Below are 25,880 nucleotides of genomic sequence, written 5' to 3' on the forward strand. Positions count from 1 at the left end.
AAAAAATGACATACGACCTAAGAATATATAGTTGGTTGAATGCACATGTTCACATCATCCTGAGTTGAACAGCACTATTTAAAAACCCTGTGATGAGCAACACTGGCTACTGTGAAGTGACGCCTTCTTGTGTGACTGTAAAGTCCACCCCTTCTTGGTGCTGGTTTGCATGTTTATCTCCAGAACCACAAAGATTCATATACACTTTTTCCCCCTTTTTCCTAGAGAGAAAATCAAAATGGCAAAACAGCTGATAGTCTCGCTGATTATTTTGAAAAAGATAATTAGTGTCCAAATTTACTATTTCAGAAAGATAAGTGGACATGTAGATGATACCTATTCTTTAGACGTATCAGTTCCATCATTTCAAGTGAGCTCTACAGTAGATAAAAATTGTGGTGAAAAAGTATCACATGACTGTGACAGGCTTATCTCATTTCTCCTTAATAGAGCCTTGGGAAAGGACATATTACGTTGCAAAAAGGAGACACGGAATTCCAGAATTATGGATTTAAGTTCAGTGTTTTTCAAACCATTTTGAGAATCAAAATCCTTTTAAAAGAGTGAACTTCATGTGAAACATTCACATAGTTTATAAACTGAATGAAGTCAAACTTCTCTGATTAAAGTGGGAGAAAGGGAGAGGGGGAGACTGGAGCCTGCTCACCCAGCGCCCCCTCCTCAGCCTCATGTCCCCATCCTCTGGTGACCAGAGGCACCTTTTGAAACATGAGGCTCTAGCAGAAGGTTTCAAAAGCACTGATCTCGGGACGATGCAAAGTCAAGCCACAGACTGGGAGAAAATATCTGCAAGAGACACCTTTGCTAAAGGACTCTTAGGAAATATTCAAAGAACTTGAAACTCAACAAAAAGAAAACCAACAACCCAATTTAAAAATGGGCAAAAGACCTGACACTTCACCAAAGAAGATACAGAAATGGAAAATAAGTATATGAAAAGATGCTTCACATCATATGTCAGTAGAGAACTGAAAACTGGAACAACAATGAGATACTGCTACACGTCTGTTAGAATGGCCAAAATCTAAAACACTGACATCAGCAAATGCTGGCAAGGATGTGGAGCAACAGGAACTCTCACTCATTGCCGGTAGAAATGAAAAATGGTGTAGCCACTTTGGAAGACAGTTCGGCAGACTTTTACAAAACTAAACATACCCTTTCTATATAAGCCAGCAATCACGCTCCTTGGTATTTACCCAAATGAGTTGAACATTTATGTCCACACAAAAACCTGCACATGGATACTTAAAGCACCATTAATCATAATTGCCAAAACTTGGAGGCAAGATGTCCTATAGTAGGTGAATGGATAAACTCTGGTACCTCCAGACAGTGGAATATTATTCAGTGCTAAGAAGAAATGACGCCACAACTACTGAAGCCCACATGCTGCAACTACTGACGCCAGCACACCGAGAGCCTGTGCTCCACAACAAGAGAAGCCACCGCAATGAGAAGCCCGTGCACCGCCACGAAGGGTAGGCCCCACTCACCACAACTAGAGAAAGCCCACTCACAGCAACGAAGACCCAATACAGTCAAAAAAAAAAAAAAAAGAAACGAGCTATCAAGTCATCAAAAGACATGGAAAAACCTTAAATTCATATTACTGACTGAAAGGAGCCAATCTGAAAAGACTACATAATATATGTTTCCAACTACATGACATTCTAGAAAAGACAAAACTAAGAAGACAGTAAAAAAAAATATCAGTGGTTTTCAGGGGTTAGGGAAATGTGTGGGTTGAATAGTCAGACCACAAAGGATTTTTAGGGCAGAATGTCCTAAATGTCCTAAATAACATACAGAGTGGAAACTCCTCTGTACAATACTATACTGATGGATACATGTCATTTCACATTTTTTAAAACCCATAGAATGTACAACATCAAGAGTGACCCTTAATGTAAACTATAAACTTTAGGTGATAAAGGTATGTAAACGTTAAGTTCATCGATTCTAACAAATATCTCTCTCTGGTGTGGGATTTTGATAATGAGGGAGACTGGGGGTGGCACGGAGGGGGGCAGGTTACATGGAAAATCTCTGTACCTTTCCCTCAGCTTTGCTATGAACCTAAAACTGCTCTAAAAAATAAATTCTACAAATAAATAATTTTGTGAATTTTTAAAATTGAAGGATAGTTGATTTACGATGTTGTGCCGATCTCTGCTGTACAGCAAAGTGACTCAGTTACACACATAGACATTCTTTAAGTAAATAATTTTTAATGTGAAAAGGCCCCCTACTGATCCACTCATTAATTTACTTGTTGGGAAACAGAGGCTCAGAGAGGTTAAGGAACTGGGGCTAGTGGATGCTACTGCTGGGAGGGTTTTCAGACAGAACAGCAAGGCTGGACTTGCCTGAGGTCACCCTGTGGGTAAATAAAGGGCGGAGTTGGGACAAGCACCCAAATACCCCTCACTCCCGGCAGTACTGAAAGGCTACACAAAGAATTTCCTAACTTCACGGTTTCTGAGAAACTGGAAATGACCGCCAATAGCCTCGCCTCCAGAGATATCTGAGAAAACTAATAATTTTGCTGGAATGATTTAAGAGCACTCCAGATTTTCCAAACAAGGTGCAAGATGGTGTGGAGAAGAGGTGCTGGTAGACCCAGGCACCTTCTAAGAGTCTCTTTAATTAAGAACATTTACCAAAATGTTAACAATGATTACTTTTGTGCAGTGAAATTATGATCACTTGGGAGGTTATTTTTCTTGGTGGCTTTTCTGTATTTTCCAAGTTCTCTGCCTCAGGCACGTGTGCCTTTCGTAATCTGGTAGAAGAAAATGCTATTGAAAATGCAAAATCAAAGTGCCTTTCATTTCTATTATTTCACAAGCTTTGTCAATGCCTGGACTGATGAGAGGGAAACAGAGCTGGTGATGCATATTCCAATGACTAAGGAGCTTGCTGTAGGGATATTACTTATTACTATTTTCATAATATTGCTATCATCCCTAAGGCTGTTCGCATTTCTGAAACTCTTCAAGGTTTGCCATTTCGGCAGAAAAGGGAACTAACAAATTTGTTACTAAAGCTTCGGAGAAAATTTTTCTTAGTTGGAAATACCTGCGACATGTCATCAGTAACCTGAGCTACTTATCTAAGTACAGAAAAGATCAGCTTTGTCCCACGAGGACTGGCAAGTTGGAACGCAAAGGAAGCAGAGCATTAAGGTCTTACTAGAAGGTGCTGAGTGCTTGGCTTTCACTGAACGCGAAGGTTATATTATCTCACTCAGAGTAACATCCGCTCTACCAAAAGTAAGGGCTTCACCATCAAGACGAAAAAGGAAAGGTCGTGTCAGTCGCACAAAGCCCCAGAACCCAGAGCAAATGAAATCTTTGGAGGAGGCAGGTTGTCCTTCCCGAGATGAGTTTTTAAAGGGAGGTTCACTTACGGCCATTCAACCTCTTGCCTTCCTTTTTATAAATATCCCTCAGTAAAAACAGTGGCAAAGGGACCAAAGGCAGAGGGTGAGATACTAAATGCCAACCCTCTGTGCATCCTGACTGCTTAGAATAAGAGCAGTTCACCAGCACAGTGTCTGTGCAAGTCATAAAATTTTAAAATGACGTAACAAGCACCTATATAGATAATCAAATAAACAACATTCTCTGAAGCGATAACTTGCTTCCAAAGGAGTGAGCTTGGGATGTTTGTAATACGATGTTTATAACATGTCCTGTGTAGAAATTCCTGCCTGGGAATTTCACAGCTGAGGGCAATAGCTGGGCTGCAGGGAGCTGTCTGCATCGCTGCCTCTGAGAGGGATGCACCCACGTCTGTCTTCCACATGCGTGAAAAGGTTACATTTATGTAAAAGTGTAATTTGATAAAGCTTTCTGGGGCAGTAGGCGATAGGTATCAAGAGACAATGATATCTACACTCTTTCACCCAGCAAATCCACGTCGCGAAACATTATCCAAAGTAATGATCACAAGCAGGCAAAAGACAATTATAAGAACGCAGAAGAAGCGCTGTTTATAATAACAAAAGCGAGAAGTCACTTGTGTTTAACAATATCAGATTCGTTAAATAAATGATCTTATATCTTCATGAATGATTATGGCAGCCATTTAAAGTCTTATTTTTGCTTATTTATTTTTATTTTTTATTTTTGGCCGTGCGGCTTGCGGGATCTTAGCTCCCCGACCAGTGATTGAAACTGCACCCTTGGCAGTGAAAGCTCAGAGTCCTAACCACAGGACAGCCAGGGAATTCCCCAAAATCTTATTTTTAAAGAGAGTACATGTGTATGATCCTAATTAACATGGGTAAATCTAAAGATGAGTATATATACACACGGTACGAGGAGAAAATAGTTTTGAACACAAATTAAGTGTTAGTCTAAAGTAGGCACTTATAAAGCTAACCTGTATTAACAGGTAGGCACTATTAAGCTCGCCATTTCATGGACCAGGGAATAGGAGCCCAAAGCGTTTAAGTAACTTGTCCAAAGTCATGCTACTAGATAGCAGAAAGGGGATTTGAACTTGGAACTAGAGTCCCTTGCTCTTAACCCTTATACTCTATTGCAGTAACATCCATCAAAACGTCCACATGGTTGCTTAACCTCAGGTGGTTATTTCCCTAATAATATATTTTGTTATTCTAAAATTATCTAAATGTAACATATTTTTTGTAATCATAATTTCATTTTTAAAAGGAACAGTTCTGAAGTCAGAAAGAGAAAAACATATACCGTATTCTAACGCATATATATGGAATCTAAAAAAAAAATGGTACTGATGATTCTAGTTGCAGGGCAGGAATAAAGAGACAGACATAGAGAATGGACTTGAGGACACGGGGTGGGAGGGGGAAACTGGGGCTAAGTGAGAGTAGCATCGACATATATACGCTACCAAATGTAAAACGGATAGCTAGTGGGAAGCAGCCGCATAGCACAGGGAGATCAGCTTGGTGCTTTGTGACCACCTAGAGGGGTGGGATAGGGAGGGTGGGAGGGAGACGCAAGAGGGAGGGGATATGGGGACATATGTATGCATGTGGCTGATTCACTTTGCTGTACAACAGACACTAACACAGTATCGTGAAGCAATTATAATCCAATAAAGATCTGTTAAAAAAAAAAGAGCAATTCTCTCTTTATCTTAAGAGCGTGCGGTCCCTGAGGTAGAAACTGCCTTACTAATCACTGCTACCATAATCACTACTGGTATGACCACGGGGTCACTTTGATGGAGCATCCCTAGGGTCCAGGGAGCAGTCCACATGGCTCACTTCATGCAAACTAGTATGTAGGAACTACTACTACCTCCCATTTTACAGATGGGGCAACTAGAGGCAACTTTTCCTTTCCAGCATTTAATTCCTGGAAAAGCAGTAAATCCTCAATAAATGGTAGTTAAGCTAACATAAATCCATGGATATCACTCAGTTCAGTGGGGGTATTGCTGTCTGTCTCATATGCAGAAGAAAAACAAAACCTAAAGAGTAGATATAAAGTAAAAACTCAGAGAAACTAGAACCGAGGCAACCTCAAGCTACCTCAACATTCAAAAGTAGCCGTACCCCCTGGGGGAAAGTGCTGAAGGAGTCTGAGGCTGATGTGGTGCTCAAGGACCAGGACCCCATGGGAGAGGCAGGGAGTTTGTTTTTCCACCTTTCTTTCAACCCAAGAGAAGCAGTCAGATGTAGCCGTGGGCCCACACATGAAAGGCTAGGCCCAGAAGTAGGTCTTCCAACTAAGTGTAGGGGTGTTTGGTTTAGACTGAAAACTTGACAGCCTGACTTTCCATTTAAATGTTTCAGGAAGCACACATATTCCAATACGGCTTTTACTTGTTCACTGAGTATCATGCAGGAAAGGAAAACCCCATTAAAAAGCAATATTTTATTTCACTTCTGAGCTCAAGAAATGAGTGGGATTTTGTTGCCGTTTTCTCATGGTCTTCTTCAGTTCAAGTGTCAACACACATTTAGATTTATAGTTCAATGTGCCAGGCATGAGGGCAGAGAGAGGGCATCTACGGCCCTTCCAAATATAGGGCCTGAGTGTAACTCTTGTCCTATGATTAGAACAGGGAGATCCTGACACCAAAGTCTCTGCAGGATATTAGATCACATAATATTTTCCCCCTAAAAAAACAACAGATTATGATAGTAATGATGATATTAGCTCATATTTTAAAGCTATCTTGTTATGTCATGACAAATCCTTGAGTTAACAGGACAGTTTAGAATTATTATTTCTATTTTATAGTTGGGGAGACCAGTGAAGAGCGGTCCAGTGGCTTGATGAGACCCTGTTAGTTTAATGGTGGAGTCAGAACTTTCCCTCTTGCCTTCTGACTCCAGCCAAGTCCAACTCACCCTAATGACTCAGTTGAAGCACTGGTGCTCAGGTAAGGACCCTGCTGTCCATCTCTGCGGACACTCTGCTTCCCTTCATCATGACATTCTCTTATCTCATGACATTGACATGATCTGTTAATTGCCTGTGTCCCCTGCCCAAGCCAATGTGTGAAAGACAGGCCTCCATTTCCTGTCCCCAGTGCTGGGCAATGTTCTCTCTGAGCACCAGCAGTTTCTCCCCACAGTTTGCAGAATGGTTCACTTTATCATGTACTAGAGAACTAGTTTAACTTCGCAGACATTTCATCACCTACAGCAGTAGTTTTCAAACTAATTTCCACACATTACTGAGAATTAAAAGAGGATTCTCAAAGGTCCTTAAACTGGCTCCTGGCCTTTTAAAATTGTACACTTTAATCTTAACAATATTCTAAACAATGTCATTAAGACATTAATTTCAGAATGTTCTATGTCAGTTAGATCAAGAGTTCTCAGTCCTGGTGAGACTGAAGTCTTGGTGGGAGCTTTAAACAAATACCGATATTCACGGTTAACGAGATCGGAATCTCTGGGAAGGGTCCCCGCAACAGAATTTTTTCAGAGACCCCCAGAGGATGGAAACATGTGGAGTATTGAGATGGACCCATCTAAATAATCCATATCATCTTTGACTGTTTCCTAAGTTACATATTTTTCACCCGTGCTCATGGTGGCCTCAAGTCTAACAGTTATGTCTTAAGTATCTCAGAAAAATAAATGCAGAAGCAAACAAAATACATAAATGATGTGTTCTTGCCAAGACAGGGTGCTACAGAAGCAAAGGTTTTGCCATCCTTTTGAACACAGACAAGGGGGGGAGAAGAGGGTCCTCACAAGAGGCTTGGTAGACTAGCAGACAGAGATCTGCCTCAGCAGGCTGCAAAAAGCAACTCAGTTTCTGCCAAAACATTATTACCAGTTTGCCTTTCAGTCTGTATTTAATTTGTGAATTTGTTTTGTATGTATATAAGAGCTATGAACATGGAGTTTACACTCATTCATTTACATAATGTGATTATTCATATTTAAGCAACATACAAAGAACTTTTTTTTTTTTTTTTTTTTTTTTGCGGTACGCGGGCCTCTCACTGTTGTGGCCTCTCCCGTTGCGGAGCACAGGCTCCGGACGCGCAGGCTCAGCGGCCATGGCTCACGGGCCCAGCCGCTCCGCGGCATGTGGGATCTTCCCGGACCGGGGCACGAACCCGTGTCCCCTGCATCGGCAGGCGGACTCTCAACCACTGCGCCACCAGGGAAGCCCCAAAGAGCATTTTAAGCCAGCAGTGGGGTAGTCTGGGGCATTTTTCTTTTTTTTTTAATGGTCCCGTATATTATTCAAACAGGTAATTTCTGGGCCCTAGAGAATGTGGGTGAAAGTGGTGGTTGAATCAAGGACCTAGGAGACAGCTTCCCCCTTTGTCCATGCTCCTTGGAGCATAAAAGGATGGGCAGCTGCTCCTCCCTCTGAGGTTCTTGAATATGAATGGATAACTGCTCCTAATATCAGGATCATCGCAAGGATTTCCAGTCTCCCAATGGCTCCTGCCTTTGCCCCGTCCAAAGAGTTAAGACCCCCAAGTCTTCCCCAGGTTACAGGCACTTAGCTGGTTCCCCCAGTTCCTTAGAAGTTCCAAGAAGTCTCTGCAAGAAGACGCAGGACCCAATCCACCCCTTCTGGGGCCTGGGACTATTCCACTCACAAGAAGGACATCTTTGCTGTGAGAATGCAATTTTTTTAACCCCAAATGACCTGCGTGAAATCCCACTTCAGAATTCCCAGGCAGGAAGTTATGTATCATCTGCTAAGAAAAACGTGCCAGGGTTTTTGTATTTGGAGAGTCTACAGACTGACATTTACGTGCACACATTATGTGCCATGCAGTAGGTGGTCATTGTTTCAATAGTCACAACAATTCTGTGTGTTAGCTATCATTATTTCCATTTTACACATGAGGCTCAGGGAAGTGGCTTAGCAAAGGGCATCCATCACCGCCTAAGTAAGTGCCCGAGTTGCTTCTCTTGAATGCCTGGGCTCTCTAAGACAAAGTCCACGCTGCGCCAAGTGTTCAAGAAACTAACGGAGGCCGAGAGGCTTCAGGCCACACCATTAGGTGGGAGCAAGGAAAGACTCCAACAGCTGTCGACTGCCTCCAGAACCCATCAGCCAGTGAGGAGACAGTGAGCCACTTAGTAACTATCAAGTGCCGTTTATCTCAAAGTTACCACAATAAGCAGAGGCTCCCTGGAGGGGAAGCTTGGCATTATAAAGAACCCAAGAGATAATACTATCAAATCTTCTCCACTGTGACAGCAATGGGCAAACCTGACAATGTGTCTATCTGAGATTCCAAGGCTTGTTCCCATCAGGAACCTTCAACTGTTAAGAATGAATGATCCTTAATGTTTGCAGTCAACATATCTACAGTATGTTTTTTAAATGTTTTTTCATCTAAATATAGGGACGCTGAATCATTGTCTAACTTCTACACTTAAAAATATCCGGGCTTCCCTGGTGGCGCAGTGGTTGAGAGTCCGCCTGCCGATGCAGGGGACGCGGGTTCGTGCCCCGGTGCGGGAAGATCCCACATGCTGCGGAGCGGCTGGGCCCGTGAGCCGTGGCTGCTGAGCCTGCGCGTCCGGAGCCTGTGCTCCGCAACGGGAGAGGCCACAACAGTGAGAGCCCCGCGTACCGCAAAAAAAAAAAAAATATATATATATATATATATACCAATGCAGTGAATAATTGTCTAATAATTAGCAGAGAGAAAGCAAAGAATTCAGCTCCGAGAGAGGAAATAGTCTTTGTGATGGGAGCCTGTTATAATTAATCATGATTACAAATGCTTCTCTGACGAGATTGCAGCCTCCGGTGAACATATATAAAGCAAATGGATGTCACCAGCTTCAGCATCAGATGTTTCATCAGGGCATCAGGATGACAAGATATGCCATTATTAACAAAGCAGAACTAGGTGACAGACAAGAGCTGGTACCATTTTTATGTTTACATTTAATGTATATGCACCTGTGGCATATTCCATATCATTTTTTCTTTAAATGAACACGGGGATACACACTTTAGAGATGTTGTCATAATTCTTCCTTCCTGGCATTTTACTTTCCTTTAACTTTCCACCTCGGGTTTTTAGCCCCAGTGGTTTTGGCTCTTTATTCTTCTTTAATACTCCATCAATTGAAAGAGACATGTTGTCTGAAGATCAGCTTTGGATGAACAGGTGATCAAGGGTACAACATTTTTACAGCAGAAGACTTTCCAGGAGTAACAAACATGCCTGCCAATGGTAACACCGGGATCCAGCGGGCAAAGAGTTGGAGTAATTGGAGTTAGTTTGTGGATAAGGAGAGAAAAGAAGGTCCACTGTAACACAGAGGGCAGAGGAGCTGCAGTCAGGGGTCTGACAGGCTCTCCAGGGAGCCAGTTGGATAAAGTTACCTGGGAGTGAAGTACGTGAGGCTCTTCAGAATTACTGAGGTATATAAAGAATTGTGGTCAGAAAGATGTTCAGAAAATGGGGAGAAATAATTATTAAACTGATCTTGAAGGCCAAACCCAACGTTCATTAGAGACTGTAGATTTATACGTATTAAGCTTTGACTCATGAATTTTTCCGAGTCTTGGAAAACACTTCCTGGATGGGTGGTGTTCTGAATGAGAGTGGATTCTGAAGGCTTTATGAGGACCACATAGATGGGGAAAGAGGATGAGAAGAAGCAGAGTCGACTGATGGTGAATGCAGACACCACAGAGTTTTCATTCAGGTCCGTCAAAATTAAGGTTCAAATAACAATCAGTTACTATCCATGAGATAATCTTGCTCTAAAATTTCTCTAAATAAAATTAAATAGCACAATTAACAAAGCCTCAGAACAGTTACAATCTCTATTGTTATTATTACCCTCCTGTCCTTGCATACTTTTTTAAGCCTAGTGGAAGGGAGGCCTTTAAACTAAAAGCACTTAATTTTATTGAAAAAAAGGCATGAACTGACTCCGTTTAAGCCAGAGATTCTCGTGAGTGATGATGACAGTTGTCACTGATTGAGGACCTACTATGTTCCAGGAACTGCATTAGACACTTTATGTACAGTTTCCCCTTGATCTCACAATAACCCAAGGAGATGGGCATTATTTTTTTCCCATTAATAGTTTGCCATCATCTAGATCTATAGTACACTGAAAAAGATGATATGTTTCATCATGGTGGGAACAGCACGGAAAAAATGGGGACTTTCTAGGTGCTTCTGGTCATGCCCAGCAAATACGCGTCTATTAAATGACTGAAGGGTCTAATACTTGTTGGCAGTTCACAGGCTGTGAGGAATAAAAAAAAATATAGTTTATAGGGAAATTAGGACATACACGCATAAAGAACCCATCCGGGCTAAAATAAAACACGGAAAACCCAAAACCAAAGAATGATGTCATTCACTTTCATATATTTGGCTTAAATTTCATGGTGGGAATTCCATAACTGATGAGTTATTGAATAAATTAATGAAATTATTGCATCAATTATTGAAATCAGTGCACCAACTTCCCAAATGCTAGATTGTGAGGTACTGGCTCTAAGAACTAAAATAGTCTGGAGAAGAAAATCTCATTACGGACTTGGGTTGTAGCAAGATTTCCTGAATGAGGTGAGATCTGAACCAGACCTGAAGAATTTGAAATATTGGAATTACAAAGAAGAACTGAAGTCATGCTGGGTAGCAGGAATACAGTAAATGGGCACAGGACCTCCTTCCCGGTCCCCCTCTGTAGCTCCAGCTCCATCCTCCTCTCCCACTGCTGCTGCCTCCCAGCCTTTTGCCCTGAGCTCATCTGCTCTGTTCGCATTTGCCCTACCTTGGACCCTGTCCAGCTAGTTCTCAGAATGCCTTGACACTAGCATTGATTTGGCTAGGGCATCTTTGGATTAACTAGCAATGCCTCTGCCCTTTGGTGGGGAGTATAAAAACAAACAGTGTTTGTCCTATGGATGATGAGAGGCTTTTGCAAGCAAAGTAATAAATTATTCTGTCCCCGAAATGATGAATCCCTCCCACTCGCAAACAGCTGTGAAGAGGGCTTCCCCTGGAAATGTTGGCATTTGGGAGACCTTCTCAAGGCTTCCAGAAAGACATTCCTAGCAGGTCCTCATAACAACCTTTCAACTCCCCTTGTGTCTCGGCCCTAAAGTCAAGGCCAATGTAAACACACTCTTCTCAGACTCTGTTGACAGGGGCTCAGCCCAAAACCCAGGGTTCCTCCATACACTGAGGTCTTGTTTCCCAGGGACCAGAAAAGCATCTTCTAGTGAAGGTTTCCTCAATCATTTCTAGCTTGGCTTCCATCAGAGATTCGAGGAATTAGAGTCACTTTGTATTTTGTCTCATGACAGGTGAAGGGCTGCCCCTGATCAGAGCAAGGAATTGGTTGGGTTTTTAGAAAAGTCCATACCTCCAGTTGCGGGAAAAACCTGTTGATCGTCGCGGCGACCCTCATATGACTGACCACTTTTTGACTCTGAAAAAGGCCCTGAGCGCCACACCACTGTGTTTAGGAGTCACGTTTTCTTGATTCTGTTTTTCAGGAACAATATGAGACACCAGGAGCTGTGCTCAGCGGCAGATCCGCTTTTCCAAAACAGAGCTCACTTTTGGAGTGGAAAGAGCGATTCCACTTTTCCCAAGTGGAGAGACAGCTTCTGTTTTGCTACAGCTCGTGAGCCAGCAGTGCCATCCTTACAAGAAAAGATGAGCTGCTGGTATCTCATGAAAAAGACAACTATAAACTCTGTCAGTAAAACAGTGCCTTGTATTTCCAAAATAGCGTTCCAACCCTCCCAGCGCAAGGGAGCTCACAGAAGATCCTGAGAAAGGGGTAAAAGAACAAGGATAGAGCAGGAAAGTTTAACTGGTGTCAGGGGGTAGCAGGTGGAGGTCCAAATCCTGCGGTGGGAAATACTGTTTGGAGATGCTGGTGCCAGTCTTTACTAAATACTTTCTTGTAAGGGCTTAAAGTTTTTCCTCTGGGATTTAAAATACTTAGGTCTATAAATCCAATATTTTGATGGCAAAAGTCCTGCCTTTTTTATTATATAATATGAAAAAAAAGCACCCTCCCATAGGAACAGATCAGTAATGCAGGAAAAAACTCTGCAGATCTGAAGGATATAGTTTTGATTACCAAGATCATAGCAGCTCCTTTTGTTGATTTTATAACTCCAGCTAATTTCACTTCCTGTCCGGGGTATTATTTCCTGGTAAAGGTAGGAAGAAAGTCCCAGCACTTGACAGGCCTGCCTTCCCTGAAATTAACAGATTGCCCACACGAGAGATGTCGGCGTGTGCCAGCCCTCCAGCGAAGAAGGAGCAGGTTCAGGACCTGGCACTGTGCAACCAAGTGGCACTGCTCCCAGAACTCTCATCCAATAAAGAGCCATTATGGGATCTGGACCCTTCAACATACAGGACAAATGACTCAAATGAAAAGCACAATGCACGTTGAGTGGAACCTGAAACTTGAATGGAGTGGTAATCACTTCCTTAGTAGAGACCACATTATTTTTCATGCAACTTCATTCTGTAATTCAGTCCCTGCCTAGTGTAATAGTACAGATTTCCATTTATCAGTTAAGTGAGAATGGTTACTATGACAACCATTAAGCAATACAGGTTACTAGCATCGGTGGGGAAGAGAAGTGGAAGATTGTTAGGGGATATGGGAAGGCATTGGCATTCAACAGGAAGAAACAAAACATCTCAAAACACAAGGGAGTGCCGACGCTTTCCATATGGGATCAACACAAACTGTAGTTCAGCTATTGGGAACTTTGAGACCGTATCGAATGATGTAAGAAACTAAATCTAAAATCAGGTCCAGGGGTTCCAAACAGTTGTGATTTGTATGTGAGAATGAGGTCTCTGGCATGAGGTAGGCCTGAGGCTGGGGGACTAAGGTCCAGATTAAGGGCATCTACAGTGCAGGTGGCACCCCATTGTTAAGCTTCAGGTGGTGCAGACTGGGGATCTAGTGCTTAGACTCAACTACCAAGGAGTCTGGGATGAGTCAGGGTGCTGATACAGGCTGAGCCATAGTTTCCATCTGGGTGACCTGGAGTGACTCATTATGCAACAGCCAACCTCACCACCAAAAAAAAAAAAAAAAAAGATGCCACTCTCAGCTAAGCTTTCTCAAATGAATACATAGGAGGGGACAGTTGAATTAGACACCATGGATCAAATGAAAACCACTCTTCCAGCTGGACCAATGTACCGAACTCCACGTTCCTCGGTTTTAGAACTAGGTTTTTCTATCTCTGAGCCAATTATATATTTCAGCTAATCGGTTTTGACTAGAAACATGGTCTGTCTCAAATAAGCCTCTTTGCTTATGATCTGGAACTTAGAATTGGTCACACTATCCTAACAGGGTCACTCGCTCTACTTACTTTCTGACATATACAACTAACAACAGACTTATGTCCACATACATGTACCACTTTAATAAAAACATCCCCAATATCTGTGAGAGGATAAAAGTACTTCAACAGAAAGGCCATTGGAGTCAATGTTCAATTTTTGGTTTTCATTCACCATTTTTGACCAGCATGGTTTCACCTCCATAAGTAATTTAAAAAGAAGATAGGCATTTTATTTTATTTATTTTTTTATTTTAAATGTGTTAATTGTTTCTATCAATTTGTGATTATGTCTTTGTAGTAGGTAGCTTGTACCTGGTTGAAAGTACAAATAAATATTTCTTCCAGTAACCAGCATTAAATTTTCCCATGTTATCCACTCACCAGAATTAAGCAAAATGATGGATTTGAGGCACACGAACTCCTCTCCCTGGAGATTCATCATACGGAACCGAGACGATGTAGCCAGCAACATGTCAAAGATCTCCACCATGCCCTCAACACATTTTCCCTGGTTCCTATGAAAACACAGGAAAAAGGAATTAAAGAACAGGAAAGCTTCCAGAAGAAATGATAAGGTTCACATTCATAAAAATTTACTGGCTCCAAATCTGTAACAAAAAACCACAGCCCATTCTCTTCATAGAGCATGAACATTCATTTGAATTCTAGAAGGCAAGATGAAGAAAGATTTTCCATCAATAAAACATTTTCATTTCAAATTCTTAGAAGAGATGTATTATTCAATCCCCAAATCTGTCATGCTGAATATGAAGTTCTTCAACCTATGGGTAATTAAAAATGATTCAAATTCAGGTAAATAATTTTTCTAATAAATATTTATCAAACTGCTACTATATTCTAGACGTTGTGGTAGTAATGAGAATAAAAATAAGGCCTCTAATCTCAATATGCTCATGACCTTGAAATAATATAATCAGTTTTAATAGACATATAAAATGCTTTTGAAATACAGGACAAACTAGGAAAACTATGAGCTGTAGTTGTGCTGGAACCATTGGTGTTGCCTAGGATGACAGGTAAAGATTTGCCGAGTGGGTGGCATTTGAATTGACATTTTAAGAAAACGTAAATAGGATTTCATTGAGTTGAGGTGTGAAAGCATCATTGGAAGAGGCCCTAAACATGGAGAGGAGGAACAGTGTGAAAGAACTTGGAGCAGTGTGCTATAAGCAGAAGGAGATAGGAGAGTAATCTGGGAAAGAAGGACAATGTCGGTTGATGAAGGATGTCCTACATCATTATATAAGAAGTTTAGGCTTTTCCCCTGTACAACAGAGCTTTGGCATCAAGGATTTAGCATTAATAGTTGCAACTACTGAATAAGCAAACTCACAGGTTCAAAACATGTAATATTTTCAAAAGAAAGTATTAGTATCTTTTCCGTAGGGTTGGTGCAAAAATTAAATGAAGAGATAGATGATACATGTGAAAGGAATTCATTCATCTTGTTATTCATGAGCTGAATTTTGGGCATGATGGGTTTGGGGGGCTAGAAAGAAGCTAGAATATTTTATGTGTATGCAAACATATGTTTGTGCAATATATAAAAATTTAAAACATGAACAGTAAACACGTTGTCCAGCACCTTGTTTTGTTTTTAATTGATATATTTTGGGGTTCTTCATCAACGGTTTTTAAGAGCTGCATAATTTTTCACTAAACAAAATGCTATTATTTCTCTAACTACTTCTTTGTTGGTTGATATTTAGTTTGATTTCAAGTATTGTGCTGTTACAAACATTTCATGCAATGACTATACTTATGTTTATGTCTAGACACATGTATAAATAGCTATAGAATAAATTCCTAGAAGCCAAATTGCTAGATTGGGGGACTTATGTACTCTTAATTTGGACAAATAGTTCAAATATTGCTTCTAAAGAGCTTGTACCATTAGGCTGTTGGTTGGAGAATATATTGGTATAAGCTCTTCCTCTGAGCTGCGTGCTTTTGTACTTTGCCCATATTTTTTGTTGGGTTTTTGGTCATTTTCACATTGATTCTTAAGAGCTCTTTATATATTACAGTAATTAGCCTTTTGTTCTATGTGCTTTTAATTATTTTCTCACTATTTGTCATATTTTTCTTTTGATTTTGTTTCTAGTATTTTCTTCTGCAAAATATTCAATTATTAAATAATCAAATTTATCAAACTTTCATTATGGCTTTAGAACAGTATGTCTTGCTTGAAAAGGTCATTCTCCCTTCCAATAACATATTAAAAACGACCTTATGTTTCCTTCTAATACATTTCCATGTCTTTACACTTAAATCTTTGATCTTCTGGGATTTATTTTTATAACAACTTTATTGAGATATAATATCATATCATATCATTCACCCATTTAAAGTGTACAATTCAATGGATTTTAGTATATTTATAGAGTTGTGCAATCATCATTTGAGATTTCCTTTGGTGTAAGATGCGAGACAGGGATTCAGCTTCGTATTTTTCCAGGCAGCTACTTAGTTTTCTTAACACCATTTATGGAATAAGCCATCTTTTTTCACAGTGACTTAAAATATGCTAGGTGGGGCTTTCCTGGTGGCGCAGTGGTTGGGAGTCTGCCTGCTGATGCAGGGGGCGCGTGTTCATGCCCCGGTCCAGGAGGGTCCCGCGTGCCGCGGGGTGGCTGGGCCTGTGGGCCGTTGCTGCTGGGCCTGCGTGTCCGGAGCCTGTGCTCCACAGCAGGAGAGGCCACAGCGGTGAGAGGCCCGCATACCGCAAAAAAAAAAAAAAAAAAAAAAGAAAAAAAAATATATATGCTAGGTACTTTTGATAAATTCATTTACTTCTTACAACTTCTCTTAAAGGTTAGTATTATTTTCCCTATTTTCCAAATGAGGAAATTAGGACTCAGACTTGTTAAGTCAAACCACACTGCCTACCAACCAAAAGAAAGTATTCCAACAATAAGATTTTCTTTGTCTTCCTTTCTTGCTCTACTTTAATTCATTCAAAAAGACTTATTGGGCTTCCCTGGTGGCGCAGTGGTTGAGAGTCCGCCTGCCGATGCAGGGGACACGGGTTCGTGCCCCGGTCTGGGAAGATCCCACATGCCGCGGAGCGGCTGGGCCCGTGAGCCATGGCCGCTGAGCCTGCGCGTCCGGAGCCTGTCCTCCGCAACGGGAGAGGCCACAACAGTGAGAGGCCCGCGTAACGCATAAAAAAAAAAAAAAAAAAAAAAAAAGACTTATTGAGGGCCCCTTATATATCAGGCTTTGTGCTAACATTAGGGGACAGAGAAGAAAGCCACGGCCCTTGTTAATGAAGAGATCAGGATGGGTGGAGGGAGTGAGATAAATTAGGAGTTTGGAATTAGCAGATACACACTACTATACATAAAATAGATAAACAACAAGATCCTACTGTATAGCACAGGGAACTATATTCAATATCTTGTGATAAACTATAATGCAAAAGAACCTGAAAAAGAATATATATATATGTGTATGTATGTATATATAAATAAAAAATATATATATATAACTGAATAACTTTGCTATATACCAGAAACTAACACAACATTGTATATCAACTATACTTCAATAAAAATTTTAAATAAATAAAGAGATCCAGAACAGGGGCAAACAGACAAGAAAAAGATGAGTGCAATACAACAGGATACATTCCCCAGAAGAGGTATAGAAAGAGTCTTATATCTAATGTCAGTCTCCCCAGATTTAGCCCAGATCAATATTGAAGCAATTGTCATAGAATTCTCCAATAAAGGTAAAAAGAGTTTTTATGTAAAATGCTTAGAATGGCATGTAGCACACCGTAGGGGCCATATTTAAGTCTTAGCTACAGACATATTGATAAATAGGTAGATCCATAGGTATCCGGGTAGAGGTTGGCCTTTTTACCTGAAGTATCCAGAGAACAATTGCCACAGTGCATTTTGCTTTGTGGAAGTCCAGGTGCATGAGAGCTTGACATAAGCAGAGGGGAATCTTTAAAAGCTATATTGGCAAGGCGGACCTTCAAGATGGCGGAGGAGTAAGACGTGGAGATCACCTTCCTCCCCACAAATACATCAAAAATATATCTACGTGTGGAACAACTCCTACAGAACACCTACTGGACGCTGGTAGAAGACCTCAGACTTCCCAAAAGGCAAGAAAATCCCCATGTGCCTGGGTAAGGCAAAAGAAAAAAGAAAAAACAGAGACAAAAGAATAGGGACAGGACCTGCATCTCTGGGAGGGAGCTGTGAAGGAGGAAAAGTTTCCACACACTAGGGAGCCCCTTCACTGGTGGAGACTGCGGGTGGGAGGGAGGGAAGCTTCGGAGCCACAGAGGAGACCACAGCAACAGGTGTGCAGAGGGCAAAGCGAAGAGATTTCCGCACAGAGGATCAGGGCCGACTGGCACTCACCAGCCTGAGAGGCTTGTCTGCTCACCGGCTCAGGCGGGTGGGGGCTGGGAGCTGAGGCTCGGGCTTCGGAGGTCAGATCCCAGGGAGAGGACTGGGGTTGGCTGCGTGAACACAGACTGAAGGGGGCTAGTGCACCACATCTAGCCGGGAGGGAGTCCGGGGAAATGTCTGGAACTGCCTAAGAGGCAAGAGACCATTGTTTCAGGGTGCGCGAGGAGAGGGGATTCCTTCCCTGTCTGCCCACAGAAGGCAGAGCACTGCCTAAACGAGCTCCAGAGACGGCTGTGAGCCATGGCTATCAGCACAGACACCAGAGACAGGGACGAAACACTAACGCTGCTGATGCAGCCACCAAGAATCCTGTGTGCAAGCACAGGTCACTACCCACACCCCTCCCCCACGGGGAGCCTGTGCAGCCTGCAACTGACGGGGTCCAGTGATCCAGGGACAACTTCCCTGGGAGAACACACAGTGCGCTTCAGGCTGTTGAAACGTCACACCGGCGTCTGCCACTGCAGGCTCATCCTGCATTCCAATTATAACTACTGTACCCCTCCTTCCCCCAGGCATGAGTGACCCAGAGCCCCCTAATCAGCCGCTGCTTTAACCCTCTCCTGTGTGGGTGGGGAACACTACACACAGAGGCGGGGCCAAAACCAAAGCTGAACCCCAGGAGCTGTGCAAACAAAGAAGAGAAAGGGAAATCTCTCCATGCAGCCTCAGGAGCAGCAGATTATATCCCCACAATCAAGTTGACGTACCCTGCATCTGTGGAATACCTGAATAGACAATGAATCAACCCAAAATTGAGGCGGTGGAGTTTGGGAGGAGCTGTAGACTTGGGGTTTTCTGTCTGCAACTGACTTCTTTCTGATTTTTATGTTTATCTTTGTAGTTTTTAGCACTTGTTATCACTGGTGGATATGTTTATTGATTTGGTTGCTCTCTTCTTTTTTTTAATTACTTTTTTATTTTAATAATTTTTTAATTTTAATAATTTCATTTCATTTTATTTTTATTTTCTTTTTTTCTCCCATTTCTTCTGAGCTGTGTGGCTGACAGGGTCTTGGTGCTACGGCCTGGTGTCAGGCCTGAGCCTCTGAGGAGGGAGAGCTAAGTTCAGGACATTGGACCACCAGAGACCTCCTGGCCCCATGTAATATCAATCGTCGAGAGCTCTACCAGATATCTCCATCACATTGCTAAGACCCAGCTCCAACCAACGGCCAGCAAGCTCCAGTGCTGGATGCCCCATAAAAAACAACTAGCAAGACAGGAAAACAACACCACCCATTAGCAGAGAGGCTGTCTAAAATCATACTAAGTTCACAGACACCCCAAAACACACCACCGGATGCAGCCCTGCCCACCAGAACACAGGCACCAGTCCCCTCCACCAGGAAGCCTAAACAAGCCACTGAACCAACCTTACCTACTGGGGACAGACACCAAAAATAACAGGAACTACGAACCTGCAGCCTGTGAAAAGGAGACCCCAAACACAGTAAGTTAAACAAAATGGAAAGACAGAGAAATATGTAGCAGATGAAGGAGCAAGTTAAAAACGGACCAGAACAAACTAATGAAGAGGAAATAGGCAGTCTACCTGAAAGAGAATTCAGAGTAATGATAGTAAAGATGATGCAAAATCTTGGAAATAGAATGGAGAGAATAAAAGAAATGTTTAACAAGGAACTGGAAGAACTAAAGAGCAAACAAACAATGATGAACAACACAATAAATGAAATTAAAAATTCTCTAGAAGGAATCAATAGCAGAATAACTGAGGCAGAAGAACGGATAAGTGACCTGGAAGGTAAAATAGTGGAAATAACTACCACAGAGCAGAATAAAGAAAAAAGAATGAAAAGAATTGAAGACAGTCTAAGAGACCTCTGGGACAACACTAAATGCACCAACATTCGAATTATAAGGGTCCCAGAAGAAAAAGAGTAAAAAAAGGGTCTGAGAAAATATTTGAAGAGATTATAGTTGAAAACTTCCCTAACATGGGAAAGAAATAGTCAAGTCCAGGAAGCACAGAGAGTCCCATATAGGATAAATCCAAGGAGAAACATGCCAAGACATATTAATCAAACTATCAAAAATTAAATACAAAGAAAAAATGTTAAAAGCAGCAAGGGAAAAGCAGCAAATAAAATACAAGGGAACCCCCATAAGGTTAACAGCTGATCTTTTGGCAGAAACTCTGCAAGCCAGAGGGAGTGGGAAGACACATTTAAAGTGATGAAAGGGAAAAACCTACAACCCATATTCTCCACCCAGCAAGGATCTCATTCAGATTCAATGGAGAAATTAAAACCTTTATAGACAAGCAAAAGTTAAGAGAATTCAGCACCACCAAACCAGCTTTACAACAAATGCTAAAGGAACTTCTCTAGGCAGGAAACACAAGAGAAGGAAAAGACTGACAATAACAAACCCCCCAAAATTAAGAAAACAGTAATAGGAACATACATATTGATAATTACCTTAAATGTAAATGGAGTAAATGCTCCAACCAAAAGACACAGACTGGCTGAAGGGATACAAGAAAAAGACCCATATATATATGCTGTCTACAAGAGACCAACTTCAGACCTAGGGACACATACAGACTGAAAGTGAGGGGATGGAAAAAGATATTCCATGCAAATTGAAATCAAAAGAAAGCTGGAGTAGCAATTCTCATATCAGACAAAATGGGCTTTAAAATAAAGCCTATTACAAGAGACAAAGAAAGACACTACATAATGATCAAGGGATCGATCCAAGAAGAAGATATAACAATTGTAAATATTTATGCACCCAACATAGGAGCACCTCAATATATAAGGCAAATGCTAACAGCCATAAAAGGGGAAATTGACAGTTTAACACAGTAATAGTAGGTGACTTTAACACCCCACTTTCACCAATGGACTGATCATCCAAAATGAAAATAAATAAGGAAACATAAGCTTTAAATGACACATTAAACAAGATGGACTTATGTGATATTTATAGGACATTCCATCCAAAAACAACAGAATACACTTTCTTTTCAAGTGCTCATGGAACATTCTCCAGGATAGATCATACCTTGGGTCACAAATCAAGCCTTGGTAAATTTATGAAAATTGAAATCATATCAAGTATCTTTTCCAACCACAATGCTATGAGACTAGATATCAATTACAGGAAAAAACTGTAAAAACTACAAACACATGGAGGCTAAACAATACACTGCTAAATAACGAAGAGATCACTGGAGAAATCAGAGAAAATCAAAAAATGCTTAGAAACAAATGACAATGAAAACACAATGACCCAAAACCTATGGGACTGAGAAAAAGCAGTTCTAAGAGGGAAGTTTATAGCAATACAAGCCTACCTCCAGAAACAAGAAAAATCTCAAATAAACAACATAACCTTACACCTAAAGCAGTTAGAAAAAGAAGAACAAAAAAACCCTAAAGTTAGCAGAAGGAAAGAAATCATAGAAATCAGATCAGAAATAAATGAAAAAGAAATGAAGGAAACAAAAGCAAAAATTAACAAAAGTAAAAGCTGGTTCTTTGAGAAGATAAACAAAATTGATAAACCACTAGGCAGCCTCATCAAGCAAAAAAGGGAGAAAACTCAAATCAACAGAAATAGAAATGAAAAAGGAAAAGTAACAACTGACCCTGCAGAAATACAAAGAATTGTGAGGGATTAATACAAGCAACTCTATGCCAATAGAATGGACAACCTGGAAGAAATGGACAAATTCTTAGAAAAGCACAACCTTCAGAGACTGAACCAGGAAGAAACAGAAAACATAAACAGACCAATCACAAGGACTGAAATTGTAACTGTGATTAAAAATCTTCCAACAAACAGAAGCCCAGGACCAGATGGATTCACAGGCAAATTCTACCAAACATTTAGAGAAGAGCTAATACCCGTCCTTCTCAAACTCTTCCAAAATATAACAGAGGGAGGAAAACTCCCAAATTCATTCTATGAGGCCACCATCACCCTGATACCAAAACCAGAAAAAGATGTCACAAAAAAAGAAAACTACAGGCCAGTATCACTGATGAACATAGATGCAAAAATCCTCAACAAAATATCGCAAACAGAATCCAACAGCACATTAAAAGGATCATACAACATGATCAAGTGGCGTTTATCCCAGGAAAGCAAGGATTCTTCGATATAGGCAAATCAATGAATGTGATACATCATATTCACAAACAGAAGGATAAAAACCATTTGATACTCTCAGTAGACGCAGAAAAAGCTTTTGACAAAATTCAACACCCATTTATCATAAAAACTCTCCAGAAAGTAGGCATAGAGGGAACTTACCTCAACATAATAAAGGCCATATATGACAAGCCCACAGCCAACATCATTCTCATATGGTGAAAAACTGCAACGATTTCCTTTAAAATCAGGAACAAGACAAGGATGTCCACTCTCACCACTATTATTCAACATAGTTTTGGAACTTGTAGCCATAGCAATCAGAGAAGAAACAGAAATAAAAGGAATACAAATCAGAAAAGAAGTAAAGCTGTCACTGTTTGCAGATGACATGATACTATACATAGAGAATCCTAAAGCTGCTACCAGAAAACTACTAGAGCTAATCAGTGAATCTGGTAAAGTAGCAAGATACAAAATTAATGCACCGAAATCTTTTGCATTCCGATACACTAATGATGAAAAATTTGAAAGAGAAATTAAGGAAACACCCCCATGTACCATTGCAACAAAAAGAATAACATACCTAGGAATAAACCTACCTAAGGAGACAAAAGACCTGTGTTCAGAAAACTATAAGACACTGATGAAAAAAATTAAAGATGATACAAACAGATGGAGAGATATACCATGTTCTTGGATTGGAAGAATCTACATTGTGAAAATGACTATACTACCCAAAGCAATCCACAGATTCAGTGCAACCCCTATCAAACTACCAATGGCATTTTTCACAGAACTAGAACAAAAAATTTCACAGTTTGCATGGAAACACAAAAGACCACTAATAGCCAAAGCAATCTTGAGAAAAAAAATGGAGGTGGAGAAATCAGGCTCCCTGACTTCAGACAATACTACAAAGCTACAGTAATCAAGACAATATGGTACTGGCACAAAAACAGAAATACAGATCAATGGAACAGGATAGAAACCCCGAGATAAATCCACGTAAATATGGTCACCTTATCTTTGATAAAGGAGGCAAGAATATACAATGCAGAAAGGACAGCCTCTTCAATAAATGGTGCTAGGAAAACTGGACAGCTACATGGAAAATAATGAAATTAGAACACTGCCTAATACTATACACACACACAAAAAAAATTCAAAATGGTTTAAAGACCTAAATGTAAGGCCAGACACTATAAAACTCTTAGAGGAAAACATAGGCAGACCACTCTATGACATACATCACAGCAAGATCCTTTTTGACCCACCTCCTAGAGAGATGGAAATAAAAACAAAAATAAACAAATGGGACCTAATGAAACTTAAATGCTTTTGCACAGCAAAGGAAACCATAAACAAGACGAAAAGACAACCTTCAGAATGGGAGAAAATATTTGCAAATGAAGCAACTGACAAAGGATTAATTTCCAAAATATACAAGCAGCTCATGCAGCTGAATATCAAAAAAACAAACGACCCAATCCAAAAATGGGCAGAAGATCTAAGTAGACATTTCTCCAAAGAAGATATATAGACTGCCAACAAACACATGAAAGGATGCTCAACATCACTAATCATTAGAGAAATACAAATCAAAACTACAATGAGGTATCACCTCACACTGGTCAGAATGGCCATCATCTAAAAATCTACAAACAATAAATGCTGGAGAGGGTGTAGAGAAAAGGAACCCTCTTGCACTGTTGGTGGGAATGTAAATTGATACAGCCACTATGGAGAACAGTATGGAGGTTCCTTAAAAAACTAAAAATAGAACTACCATATGATCCAGCAATCCCACTACTGGGCATATACCCTGAAAAATATCATAATTCAAAAGAAGTCACAATGTTCATTGCAGCACTATTTACAATAGCCAGGACATGGAAGCAACCTAAGTGTCCATCGACAGATGAATTGATAAAGATGTAGCACATATATACAGTGGAATATTACTCATCCATAAAAGGAATAGAAATTGAGTTATTTGTAGTGAGATGGATGGACCTAGAGTCTGTCATACAGGGTGAAATAAGTAAGAAAGAGAAAAACAAATATCGTATGCTAACTCATATATATGGAATCTAAAAAAAAAAAAGGTTCTGAAGAACCTAGGGGCAGGACACGAATAAAAACGCAGATGTAGAGAGTGGACTTGATGACATGGGGAGTGGGAAGGTTAAGTTGGGACGAAGAGAGAGAGTGACATGGACATATATACACTACCAAACGTAAAATAGATAGCTAGTGGGAAGCAGCCACATAGCACAGGGATATTAGCTCGGTGCTTTGTGTCCGCCTAGAGGGGTGGGATAGGGAGGGTTGGAGGGAGATGCAAGAGGGAGGGGATATGGGGACATATGTATACATATAGCTGATACACTTTGTTATACAGTGGAAACTAACACACCATTGTAAAGCAATTATACTCCAATAAAGATGTTAAAGAAAAAAAAAAGAAAGAAAGCTATATTGGCTCCTCGAGGGGATGAGCTGGTGATCACACCAAAAGGTGAGTTGGCCTTAAGCCCTAGTGAGCCTTAAACTAGAAGTGGCCTTAATCTAGAAGTGAGCTTTTCTTGTCCTGTAGTTGAATTTTTTTAAGTGGCACATTTTCTTTCTGGTGAAAAAATAAACAAGGAGAGGGGGAAATGTTTGGAGGATAAAGCTTTAAAAGTAACAACTCATAGCCAAAATAGTGAAATGTTCCTTTCTCAGTATAAAGTCTTTGTTTACTTAACAGACTGCACACCGGCAGGGGAGGACATCTCTGTGTGGGAGGGAGCCTGTGTTCACCTGCTGTGAGCAAAAGTTCAGATCAGAAACTGAGAAAGTGGAGTCTTAACAATTTTCTTCTCATTCCCTTTCAATAGTCTCCCACATTTTCCCATGAGGAGCTTGTTCTGTACTCTTCCAGAGAGAGTGTATTCTTCTCAGCCTCTTCTCACTGGATATCCTGCTATTTCTAAGCAGCCATTATTATCTGGCCACAGCACAGTGCTGGCTCTTCAGCACACATTAGGACTGAGCCCTCAGCCATGGCACACACCCACAACTCTCAATTCAGTTCTCGCTATGCGTGTGTGTGTGTGTGTGTGTGTGTGTGTGTGTGTGTGTTTTACTTCAGAGGACGTGGAGGGAGCATACGTTAAGTATAAATCATTGAGACAATATGATAGAAGGACCCTGGGGCTTACCTTCCGTACAAACAGAAGAGCTTCATACCTGCTGGTGGGAGTCTCAAATTTGAGGGCTCTTGGGGGAATATTCACTGCAGTGAAGCTGCAATTTTCTAAGCAATGCTCTAAGAGTCTGGAAGAACTTTACGCTGATGACTCCAAAAGAATGAACACACTACCTTTCAATGGGAAAAACTCACTTGGTCTGAACACTTCAGCCAATCCATTATTTGTGTAATAACTTAAAAGTGTGTACTTTGATGGCCCTGATGATATTTTCAGTAAATCACTAGAATGTT

General features: G+C 40.8%; 1 protein-coding gene across 1 annotated transcript in view; it reads right to left on the minus strand.

Moving 5' to 3' along the window:
- ESR1 (estrogen receptor 1) overlaps nt 1-25,880 on the minus strand; it is a 246,892-nt gene that overhangs the window by 11,345 nt on the left and 209,667 nt on the right. The window contains exon 7 of the mRNA XM_065888506.1: nt 14,202-14,335. Coding sequence (XP_065744578.1) covers nt 14,202-14,335 — 134 coding nt within the window. The remainder of the gene's footprint in view (nt 1-14,201; nt 14,336-25,880) is intronic.

This window comes from Phocoena phocoena, chromosome 12 (genome assembly GCF_963924675.1).
Source record: "Phocoena phocoena chromosome 12, mPhoPho1.1, whole genome shotgun sequence".
Taxonomy (NCBI): domain Eukaryota; kingdom Metazoa; phylum Chordata; class Mammalia; order Artiodactyla; family Phocoenidae; genus Phocoena; species Phocoena phocoena.